This window comes from Podarcis raffonei, chromosome 2 (genome assembly GCF_027172205.1).
Source record: "Podarcis raffonei isolate rPodRaf1 chromosome 2, rPodRaf1.pri, whole genome shotgun sequence".
NCBI classification, from domain to species: Eukaryota; Metazoa; Chordata; class Lepidosauria; order Squamata; family Lacertidae; genus Podarcis; species Podarcis raffonei.
Genome location: NC_070603.1, coordinates 61825612 through 61837721, shown reverse-complemented (window position 1 = coordinate 61837721; position 12110 = coordinate 61825612). Strand labels below are relative to the sequence as shown.

The window sequence follows — 12110 nt, the reverse complement described above, 5'->3', positions numbered from 1 at the left end:
TGAAAGGAATGGTGACATTGGCATTCATAGTAAAATGTAACCAATCCACTTTAAATTATTTAATTGCAATGCTTCTGCAGCCAGTCAGGTATGGAGGGTTACAACACAGGCAATTGGCTATGTCATTTGCCAAAACATTCTCTCTCCAGAGGAATTGGGGTTGAAACACCTATATTTGCCCAGGCCTTAGGCAGTTGTGCATTACATTATTCTTTTATTATTATATTTCCTCTTCCCCTTTTTCTTCTCTGCCCTGCTATTTTGTCCCTCTCAGTTTCTCTTCTCACCTTTCTCCATCAGTCTTTTCTGAATTACAACCAGCCTCTCAATTATATTCTCTCACCCTTCTCACATTCCCCTTTCCACATTTCTCATTCCAAGGCTTTTCAGAATGGGTGGAACATTGACAATTAAAGGGCAAAGCCTTTCTCATTCCAAGATTCTGGAGAGCTATTCCCAATGCAGAGTAGACAAGGGGTGGCCAACATGGTGAGCTTCATAGGTTGTTGAACTCCATCCATCAGTACTATCAGTCCCAGCCAGCCTGGCCAATGGGCATGGATGGCCAAAGTTGGAGAACCATATTGGGAACCTCTACAGCTGAGCACTCACTGGGCAGGTGCTTTGGCTGCTTGATAGGTTCATATATGTTTATCTTCTACCATTTTGCCTTCCAATAATGCTTCTGACAAAGTTTGCAAGATCTAAGCAATGTATTTATTTCTAAAATAGTTTCAGGAGAGGGAGGAACCCAAAGATGTTGCTGTTCTAATTGCATCAATTTCTACAAGCCAGAAATGTGGTGAGTGGACAGAGGCATTGATCCGTAGTCATCATCATCTCCACCATCCAGAAAGCGTAATGATTATTGGGTGTTTCTGATTATTAACCAATGCTGCAAATATATATGGAGAAATGCCATATCTGGCTATTAAGCTGCTGCTGGAGTGCATTGTTCTGTGGGAGAAAGGAAGAGAAGAGTGTCAGGGAAAGTGGTAAGGAGGAAGAAAATGTGAGCAACTCATATGTATCTCTTTATTTGGAATCAGTGGCAGATGATGCCCATTGGGATTGGTGGCATGGGAGGCAGGGAGGCCAACAGCAGATGGAGCCAGAGCAAATGACAGCTGCAACCACAGCCAATGAGAGGCCCCCGCCTACTGAGCTCTACAGGGGCAACACTGAGATGAAGGAGGAAGCTCTCAAGGAGATCCACTCCTTGGCTGGTGGTCAGTAAGAAGGTGGGCATGTGAAGACTCCCTAGAGGCAGACTAAGGCTGGTGGGACCGTGTCCTATTTGCCTCAATGGGTCAGCCACTGTGAGGAACATGTGTATCTCACCATTCTAGTTCAAAACTGAGCCACTCAACACAGTTAAGAAATGCAAAAATTTTGGGGGTGGGAAACAGAGCATATAAAAATTTATGCCAATGAAAGAAGGGCTGATAAAATAAACAACACAGAGGTGTAAAATCCAAAGAGCAGAAGCAGCCAAGTATACTGACAGCAGCAAGAAAAGGTTTTGATATGTGGCCAGGAAGGACGGGTCCTCACTAAGGTCTTTGGGGGAATATGAACCTTCAAATACGATAGCCACCTAGGCCAGCATCCCATGTGTAACTTTTGGCTGGGTTTTTTTCCAGTCTCCAGCCAAGTGGAAGCTGCCTCCTTGCAGCTGGGACTGAAGCTACTTTAATTCTAATTAACTGGAATCTGAGCCCCATAAGGCAGCCAAAGACAGAGTTGCTAGTCCTAACCAGGCCATCATCTAGAGCTGGGAACTAGGTAGAAAGGTAAGGGTAAAGGACCCCTGGACAGTTAAATCCAGTCAAAGGTGACTGTGGGGTTGTGGTGCTCATCTTGCTTCAGGCCTTAAGATGTCTTCTGAATGTCAGGTAATTATTTATCTCTTTGAAATGCTAGATTGCCAGGAGCTCGGACAGAACAGCTGGAGCTCAGCCCATTGCAGGTATTCGAACTGCCTGCCTTCTGATTGGCAAGCCCAAGAGGCTCAGCGGTTTAGACCACAGCGCCACCTGCGTCCCTCAGCTGGTCTCTAGCCAGACCCTGCCCAGGAGCCAGAATTGCTGGAGTCCCACCACACACACCACCCCAGCTGAGGGATGTAGAACAAACTCCTTCCTATCCATTCCCACAGCTAGGTCCAAATTGTCTGCTGCCATTAGCAAATCAACCCCCCACTCAATTCCTGATAGCTTCGGGTGCTTTAATTATGATTAAGCATGGAAATCAGACCTCAGTTAATTTCAGTGATTTAACTACAGTGGTACCTTGGTTATCGAACGTAATCTGTTCCAGAAGACCATTCGACTTCTGAAACTTTCGACAACCAAGGCGCAATGGGCAGTCGGCAAATTCAATTGAGACAATTGAGAAATGAGCTTCAGTAGCCGTTCGACTTCCGAGGTGCATTCAAATCGGAAGCATTTATTTCCAGGTTTCCGGCGAAAACCAAAATGTTCAACTTCTGAAGCATTCAGCAAACGAGGTACCACTGTACTCAAACTGTAGTTGAGATCCAGATTTGTGAATCTCTCTGAGACTAAATATAGCTCCTCAGATTCTGTTTCACACAGAGACATTCATACACACCTACAATAAAAAAATAGAGATCAGGTTGCCTTACCGACGTTCCCAAAGTATTTGATGTGGGCCTCAGGAAAGTTTTGCTCCAAAACTAATTTCTTGAATTTTTCTTTGATGTCATCTCCCACTTCCGATCCCCTAGCTTTAAACACAAGCAAAGGTTGAGTAAATTGTTGTTCTCAGGAAGGCTGAAATATCTGTTTTATGTCTATAGAGCACCCTAAGTCTCTTATTCTTGCCATCTTCTCTGGATTGTCCATTAGACAGTCAGGAACAGAACCCCCATGAAACCAGAGAAGAGGATCTAAGGAGGCCTGGCCAAACTTGGCTCTCTAGAGGTTTTGGGGCTACAGTTCCCATCATCCATGACCACTGGTCCTGCTAGCTAGGGATGATGGGAGTTGTAGTCCCAAAACATCTGGAGGGCCATGTTTGGCCATGCCTGATCTAAAGGAACTGAAAGCCTACACAGGTGCTGACTGTCCCTATTTGCTAGTGGGAGGCTTTATGGTAGCTGCTCTTTCTGCTGGATCATTGTTAATATTGCAGCCCCCTGTTTCCTTTTATTTTGGGGACACCATTTATCTTCATGTGAAGTGCTAAAGTGGCCGTTCTTTAGGGTTCAACCCCCTTTTCCAAAAAATATATTCCTTCATCCCGGGAAGGGCTGATTATTCCATTAGCCACTTTTTATTCTAGAAGATTATTGTAGTCAAGATTTTAAATAGGTTTTCCTCCTTCTTTTTAACTCTGTACAGTATAGGTGACTGTTGACAGGGAAAAAAAGGGGGGTAGAAATTAGCCAGATAAGTATAGATAAAGATATTCAATAATTTTGTATTCTATTTTTGTATGTTAACTAGAGCCGTAATTGGATTGAACAGAACTTAGGGTATCCTTCCATAAACTTAGGGTATCCGTCCAGATGTTTTAGGCAAAACCTTCCACCAGCCACCAAACTGTACTACAGGAGGAAAAGGCAGGGCAGGGCCAGCTCCTTCAGCACAGCAGAGTGAGGAGCAGCACTGGCTCTGCCTCCTTCCTTTGAACTTTTCCTGCTCTGACTGGTCAATAGAAAAACTTGAAACTCAGAACTTGAAACTGAGCTTGCTTCTTTTGTCTCCTCCCAATCCATTCTCCTTTTTTGACTTTTAGGGCCTGTGTGTGTGTGTGTGTGTGTGTGTGAGAGAGAGAGAGAGAGAGAGAGAGAGAGAGAGAGAGAGAGAGAGAGATTTGTAACTTCTTTGTGGCTGAAGAGTGAGTTGAAAAACAGCAACACTAACTAACTAACTAGCATCCTTTTTGCTGAACCACAAATATGCCACAGGGTGGAGGGAGGGTTATTGGTTTGTTTGTTTTATGTTGTGAACTGCTCTGAGATCTATGGGTGAAGAGCTGTATTTAATAAAAAAAATAAAATCCATTGCCATAACACATACCAGTCAGATATATAGCTTCGTGGTCTAATTTCTTCTTGTGCAAAATGACATACTTTCCATAATCAATATCCATCATGTGGGCAATACCATCTATACAGGAAACAACACAAGATATCAACTGAAGGAAGTGGGTTCCTCATTTCTTGGATGTTAGTGGGGGGGGGCAGGCAAATGGGGATCAGCCACTCTTAGTCACCTTAATTATTCATTCTTTCTCCCACCACCCCCTCATTAATATGTCTTCCGAATTTTAAGGGAGGTGAATCTCCATGACTTAATAAGTGTCCTGCCCAGGTCCACTGCCACAGATTGCCCTCCCTAAAGCAGGCAGTGGGAACCACCATTCCTTCACCCCCACACATTTCATCTTGCTCCCTGTCTTATTTTCCCCCTCTTTTAGCCATGGTGTTAGGCATGGCAGACTCCTCCAGCTCTTCAGTCAGAGAAAAGGGCGTCCTTCTTAAAAGGAAGGTGTTTGTGTGGCCAAGGCTGCAAGTACTACGCTGAAAATCTAAAGTTAAATGTAAATGTTGACTAGTTACCATAGGAAATGTATGATTATGTGGACACTCTCTCAACCCCTTCCCCAGAAGGCCTTGCTTTGAGGAAGGACGCCCCCCGCCTGTTTCTCAATACAGTCATACCTCTAGTTGCGTTCGCTTCATGTTGCAGATGCATTCTGCACGCTTCACACATGCACAGAATGGCCGTGTGCACTCCATGCTTGCGCAGAAGCAGCGCTCTAGTTGTGGACTTTTTGGGGTGCAAATGGCACCCCGGAACATATTGTGTCCACAACTAGAGTTACCACTGTATGTGGCAGGGAGGAGGGGGGACCTTAGACCCTGTTTGGAGAGTAGCAGAGCAAGCAGGTTGCAGAGAGGCTCCAGACGGTGAGAACTCACCACCCCTTCTGCTCCTCCTTAACTTTGTTGAGAGCCGCCCACAGTGGCTGGGGTAACCCGGTCAGATGGATGGGATATAAGTAACAAAATTGTTGTTGTTGTTGTTGTTGTTTGCCTGGCTCTGTTAAACTAGAACTTTTCCTGCGGCATCCCAAGGGCTTTGGAGAACCTCACTAGAAAAGCAAAAACTAGCTGTGTTGGTCCATTTCAAAAATAATAAAACCCTCTAGGTGAGCATCACATTTATTTCAGCCAATCCTAGTGTCAGGAAAGACTGGCCAACTTTTAAGTTCTCCAGCACTCTTCATCGAGCACAATATTACCAAAATAATGATTAATTTACCCACCCACCCACCCAAAAAACCAATCAGACTGGGATGATATATATGAGGGCATGATATATATGATGATATATATGAGGGCAGCTTAAAGGATCGGTTGCAAGATAAAGATTGTAGGGTGACAGAGTCCCTTCCCAGTACTATACAGATCAGTTGTCTGGCTGCCGGGGATTCTGTGATCAAGAAGAAAAGACTGCTCCCCAGGTCTGAGAACATAGATCCCAGCTGTAACCCAGAAGTCCCTTGTGCAACCTTGAGTGAAACACTCAAGTTCCTCCTGGTTAAGCAGAGGGGAGATCAAAAGAGAAAGCAGGAGTCTTCCATTTTGAAAAGCCCAAGATTAATTTTGGATGGCAACAAGGCAAATCATATCCTCCTAAGTAGGGAAGTGGAGGCATTGGTTTAACCATCTGCCATGAACCATAACTCAGGGGTAAATCACTTCCTTTGCATGTGGAATGTCCCTGGTTCAATTCCTGATGTTGTGCAACTTAAAAGGATCCTGTCACTGGGATGGAAAGAGACTTCTGACACTGGGATGGAAAGAGCCACCGTCAGTCTGAGTGGGTCAAACTCAGGCAAACGGACAAATAGTTTTTGGCAGTTTCCTGTTACAGCGGTACCTCAGGTTACAGACGCTTCAGGTTACAGACTCCACTAACCCAGAAATAGTACATCGGGTCAAGAACTTTGCTTCAGGATGAGAACAGAAATCACGTGGCAGCGGTGCAGCGGGAGCAGGAGACCTCATTAGCTAAGGTGGTACCTCAGGTTAAGAACAGTTTAAGGTTAAGAACAGACCTCCCGAACGAATTAAATTCTTAACCCGAGGTACCACTGTACTGTGATGTCTCTTTTACCAACCTTCATATACTGCTCTTTTGCTCTCAGATCACAAAACGCAGATGGAGATTTAAAAATATTTATATGTTTTGTTTGAACTGAGGGAAAATCAGCTTGCAAAAGAAGGGTTTGCATGAGGTAAAGATGGGCAAAGGACTTCCACATAACCAGACTGTTACGTACCTTTAACTCCTCATTTGCCCTTCCTATCTCTTTGTTATTTAGACTGATAGTCTTATGCTGCATCCTCTTTACAACCTCCTCCTCCTCCTCTCACTTCTCTCTTGAATCTCAAGATGAGAGGTCAGCTTGGAACGATCTTCCGAAAGAACTATGGAGCAAGCATAGCTGCCTTTGTTTTCTCTAGGCTACTTAGGTTTCGTGAGACCCAGTGCTTTCTTTAAAAAAAAAAGTTTAGGGGTTCTCTCATATTCCTACTCATATTGAAATACTGCCCCCCTCAGTGAGGCCAAACTTAAACAAAATGTTTAAGGGTATGTGTACCCCTGTATCCCCCCAGAAAAAAGCACTGGCTAGACCTAGTAACCTTTTTCTAGGCAAGTTATGTATTTCCTAAAATAAACAACCTTATTGGTGGCTGAGTGATTGCATTGCTCTCCCCCTCATAACTTGATTTTGCACTCAAAAGGAAGAATATAAATGGGAAAAAGAACAGATGTTTGAACATTTGCCCAAATCACAGCATCTGGATCTTCCGATCACAAAACATACTTTGTCATCAGGTAATAGGGTGGCTCATGGCAATCGTACTTACCAGGAAAATTGAATACACCAGGTTTGTCAGTGTGCTTTAACACAAGAGCTGATTGTTTGCAGACACCATCCCTGGAAAAGAGAGCTAAATGAAAGCACTTCAAAACCAGATACCCAGCCTGCTTCCTGCCTTGCCTCCTCTACTTGTATTTTTTAGGGTGTCAGAGCCACTGATGGAAGAATACAGTACCAGTAAGATGCCTTAGACTTTACCAGAGGGAAGGATAGGCGGAGTGTCAAGAGGAAAAGCACCCTGTTGCTGTCAATGCCTTCAAAATGAACAGGCCTTTTTGGAGGCCTCAACATTATTAAGTGGCCCTCTCAATAGCTACAGGAAAGGTTTCCGCAGTATTTCTCAATATCTCCATTGGCATTCCAGCAATTTTTTATTTATATCGCTATGCCCAACCTAAGTGGCTCTTTATGATATATTAAGATAAAACAAGACCAAAAAAAAGAGACAATAGGGGATGGGAAACATGTGGTCTTCCCTAAGCAGCAGCTCTGTACAAAATCTGGACATTGCTCCATCCAGCTCAATATTGTCTACACTGACTGGCAGTGCCAGAAACTTTATGCCCTTTCCAAAGCATCTCAAAATGATTTCAGGGGAAATCAGGGCTGTGGCTCAGTGGCAGAGCACCTGCTTTGCATGCACAAGGACCCCGGTTCAATCCCCAGCCTATGCATGATGGGAGGAGAGGTATCAGTTGTAAGGTACTAACGACATATAGTTAGCGGTGAGTGTCATATCTCCATTCGAAACCTCCACCGTGTGGTCCATCGGTGATATTTTCTGATCATACTCAGGCAACTCAGGCAACTTGGAAGCCATCCCGATGGGGTGCCACTTCCCGACAGTCTAAAATAGAAGAATTTTGATTCACATTTTGGGGGCAGTGAAAGGTGATAGGTTTAAATATATAAAATAGCAACGTCCAGTCGGTTGACTGCGAAAGTAATGTTGGTTGTAGCGCTGCGTTCAATTTTCAGTGCTGCACTTTCTGTTGTGAATTTTTTCTCATCCCCCCCCAAAAAATGCTCAACAACTCTGGCCAACCCGCCCCCCAAAACCCCCACACACTCCTCCCTCCAATGACAATGCATAGATTAGTGCCAGTTATTTTATCCTGGGAGTACATTGCAGTCTCTGGGGAGTTGGGCGTGCCTGATATAAAGCAACCCACCTCATCTCTGTAATTTTCCTACCAGAGCTAGAAGCACAAATCAAAATCAGGCAGCCATTAATCTGCTGATAGCCAAGTTTGTGGGCCTGGGCGAGAGGAGAAGGGGGACCCAAAAGCAACAGGGCCTTTACTGTGAGCATTCAAGATCAACAACCCTAATTTGCCTTTTGCCATCTGATTGGATTTACTCTAGCTCATTGATTTTAGAATATTTTTATTCCCTGCCTGATATTATATTAATGTTTTATATTCTTGTTGTTAGCCGCTCTGAGCCCAGTCCTTGGCCAGAGTGGGCAGGGTATAAATATTATTATTATTATTATTATTATTATTATTATTATTTACTCAAGAGCAAAGCTGCTCAGATGTCCTATCCAGAGTCCTAAGAGAAGCAAGGTCAGAGGGGAAAGGGGAAACATCACTCATTTCCACAGGTTGCAAGTCCCATCTGTAAACGTCTTACCTTTTGGGGGTCAAAATTCGGGTACACAGGGATGTCAGCACTGACAGGAAATATGTTGGCAGGGGTCAGTCCAAACACCAGCAGCAGCACAGCAATCATCCTGGAGCTGGTTCTCTCCTGCTCTTACCGTGAACACCGTGTGCAGGGGGAGAGAATGATGGTCCAGGGTTGCAGCAGCCCAGTTTAAATATCTGCCTCCAAATGTCTTCAAAGCACATCCCACTCACCAACTTATGCAAAAGGGAAGAACAGAGTGGGAGCAACAGGGTTATTTTTGAAGGGCATTAGTTTATTTGTGGCGTGGAACTAGGTGGAGTCTCCTTTGTGCTTCAGAAGAAGGGAACAAACATGCTTGTTCTCTTGGGTTGTTGAGGGGGATGTTCTTGAGGGGGGTGTTCAAGGCTGGCACATTCCCTTCCTGGGCAAGTACAGAGATCACAGGTGCTCCATGGCATCTCCTCCTCCCACCCCACCCATCTCCACAAGCTGGCCCAGCCCTTAATGACTTGTGGTCTTTTCAGCAAAAGGAGTAGAAGACCTATCACAGAATGAAATACTTAAGCTTATCCAGGATATTAGATCACTGGACCACACATCCCAGGGGCTGGTGGTGGGAACTGCCACCTCAAGGACCTGATCAGGCCCACCATACTTTCCCCGGTGGCAGCACTGCCACAGGTAGGGGAATGTGCAGAAGACCAGCAGGTGCGGAACAATTATCCTAACCATGGGTTGAAACTAGTACACCCAGCCCAGTGCCAAAATGGAAATATAGATCATCCCTTGCCACCCACCCTGCTCCCAAAATAGATCTGATGAGTGATGGGGAGATGGTCATCTAGTATTGTGGGAGAAATCCACCCTAAGCAGTTCATTCTGTGAAAAGCCTTCTACCTCTTTTGTGGGGCAAGGGACGTTGGCAGATGTAAGTCTTTAAGCTCTGGGCAAACTTGGGTGAGGGGAGGAAGGCAATGCCTCAGAGATCATGTTATCTTTGCACCCACCCGGGAATGGAATGTGCCAGCCTTCAAAAACATCCCCCTCAACATCCCAAGAGAACAAGCATGTTTGTTCCCTTCTTCTGAAGCACAAAGGAGTCTCCACAGGCTTTGATCAAATGCCAAATGGCCACTTGGGCAAGATGAATCTCCAGCCACATCTTTGTACGTGAGAGGTAGGAAGGGAGGAAATCAAAAGTAGTGATGTTATTCCTCTATAGGCTGCCATTGAAGGCCACTCCTCTTAGTTGCTCAGGGAATGGGCTGCAATGTACCTTGTTCTACCCACCCCACAAATAAACCAACTCCCTTTAAAAAAAATAGGCCTGTTAAGTAGCATCTGTGTGAAGAGAGCATTGATATAGTTAGCATAACAGAAATCTGGTGGAACACAGAACCTGTGGGACAGAGTTATTTCTGGATATAAACTCTGTAGGAAAGAGTGGGATGTACCAGAGATGGTGCCGCTCTGTGTATCAAAGACAACACTGAGTCCAGCAAGCTAGAAATCCCCAAAAGGGCAAACTTCTCCACAGAATTATTCAGTAATTCAGTACTGGGGATGTGCTATTGTCCCCCCTGATCAAAACACTCAGGTATATTTTGAGCTGAAGAATGAAATCAAGGAAGAATCCAGAACAGAAGGCATTGTAGCAATGGGTGAGTTCAACTACCCCCACATCCTGTTCTCACAGTGGCCAACCAGATGCCTGTGAGATGCACACAGGCATAACCTGTGCAATGGCACTCTCCTCTCTTGCAGTTTCCAAAAACTTGTATTCAGAAGCATCTTTCCTTCAAGTAAGCTCAAAAGAGCCATGTTTTGGTGCTATATCTGAATTGGAAATCACAACAGGAGTAGGCTGTGTGTGCTGGTCTTGTCTCTGCCCCTAAATCCCCATTCCGTTTTTTTTCTTCACACAATGAGTCAAAGACTTTATTAGGTTTCAAGGAATGTGATACATCGTGACATAAACATCTACGTAGCTCAGCCCTGTATCCAGAAATCATAAATGGAGAGCTCAGCAAAGCTTTGAAGCCAAATCAGGGCAATTGGTAGCCAACCAACTTGTAATGGGCTCCACAGGAGGGGCAGCGCTGGGGATTTCCCTTGTGCAGCCAGAACCAGATCACAGTGCTGTTGTCCTCTTCACAGATGCAGCCCACAAGCCTCTTGTCTGTAATTGAAGGGACTATGTTGGGGTCTTCCTTTGTTCCAGCATATTGTTTGGGTGGTAGCATGTTGTAAGGATCCAGCCCCTTCTCTAAAGCTTTCATGGTTTTCCTCTCCATTCCTGTAGCCTGCTCCATCCTCAATGACTGGAAACCCCACAGATCTCTAGACCTGCAGGCTATTATTTTGAGTAGAAACATGTAGGATTGCGCTGTCAGTTTCATTTCCTAGGCATTGCTTTAGCCAGATTCTCATAACAGGAGCTTATCACCATTGTATGGGGAAATCGAAGGTGAGGGGGATGTTTTTGCCTCAGCACTGTTCCTTTTGTTCCTTGGACTATTCTTAACACTTTGTAAACTCATTATTTTCTTTCATGATAGTTTTGCAAATGAGTAATGGGGAGGAGGAGGGGCTTTACACTTCACAAACATCATCCAGCCCAAAATGAAGCACTTTGATATTTCATTATGTATAATTATAAGTTGCCCCATAACAGGATGTTTTCCCGGCAGCTTTCCAACCACAGAATAAAGCAAATTAAAATTCATTGATGGCAAAATAAAAGCGAACGATTCAAAAATAATGCAGCCTAAAACTCATGGCACAAGGGATGACTCAAGAAATCTAGAACAGTGTTACAATCTATACAGAAAGTATTAAGATGCCCGGGGGGGGGGAGGCTTTGTTTGCTGCCAAAAAGGGAAAATCGGAGACACTAGGCTAGCTCTGCTGCAGATGGTGTCCCAGAACTGAAATGCCACCACTGAGAAGTCCTTTTCACTAATAGCCACCTGTGTTTTTCATTTGATGGGGCAGCTAACAAAGGCACTCCAAATGGGTCTAGGCAGGATATATTGGAAGAGGTGGTCCATCAGGTTCCCTGGCCCTATGCAGTGAAGGTCAAGACCAGCATTTAGAATTAGACCCAAGGCCAGTGGACAGAAAACCAATGAAGATGATGAAGCACTGACATGACATATTTATATTACCCATTCCCAGCTAGCAATCCCACAGGGATGGGGGGTGGGGTTACAAAGTGTGTATTAAACTACTGTAGGAAACTGGGTCTATACTTTGCCAGCAGGTAATGAATGTATGGTGGGCAAGGCACTGAGTGTGGGCCCAATTTATACAATAACAGGCCAACATATCCCCCTTTTCATCTTTTATTCAGCGTGAGCATACTGGGAAGAGTTTGTTTGATCTCAGTCAAATCACCATAGATCTGGCTGGGTTCATGATGCCAAGATTGTAAAGGGAAGGGAAGGGGGACTAGGAAAGCCTAATTATGCCCTTCCGTACACAATTGCCTTGTGAAGTAGGCCAGGCATGTGCCAAGCTGCCTGGTAATCACTCTCCTCCAGGCCCCAAATGAG

General features: G+C 44.7%; 2 protein-coding genes across 3 annotated transcripts; both read right to left on the bottom strand.

The window, feature by feature from the left end:
* Window positions 1-694: 694 nt before the first annotated feature.
* On the bottom strand, window positions 695-8732 carry LOC128407921 (epididymal secretory protein 4-like). 2 transcript variants are annotated; one of them, XM_053376942.1, is made up of 6 exons: window positions 8560-8732; window positions 7638-7771; window positions 6911-6981; window positions 4047-4136; window positions 2648-2749; window positions 695-957 (listed from the first exon to the last, which is right to left on the bottom strand). In XM_053376942.1, the coding sequence occupies exons 1-6, from the start codon at window positions 8656-8658 to the stop codon at window positions 932-934; spliced, it is 522 nt and encodes a 173-aa protein (XP_053232917.1). In that variant the 5' UTR covers window positions 8659-8732; the 3' UTR covers window positions 695-931. The 2 variants fall into 2 exon arrangements, with proteins under 2 accessions (XP_053232917.1, XP_053232918.1); XM_053376943.1 differs by lacking the exon at window positions 4047-4136.
* Window positions 8733-10480: 1748 nt separating this feature from the next.
* On the bottom strand, window positions 10481-10868 carry LOC128403660 (cytochrome c oxidase subunit 5B, mitochondrial-like). The gene has a single exon (XM_053368630.1). It carries the CDS (start codon window positions 10866-10868, stop codon window positions 10602-10604), a length of 267 nt encoding a protein of 88 aa, XP_053224605.1. The 3' UTR covers window positions 10481-10601.
* Between the last annotated feature and the right edge of the window lie 1242 nt (window positions 10869-12110).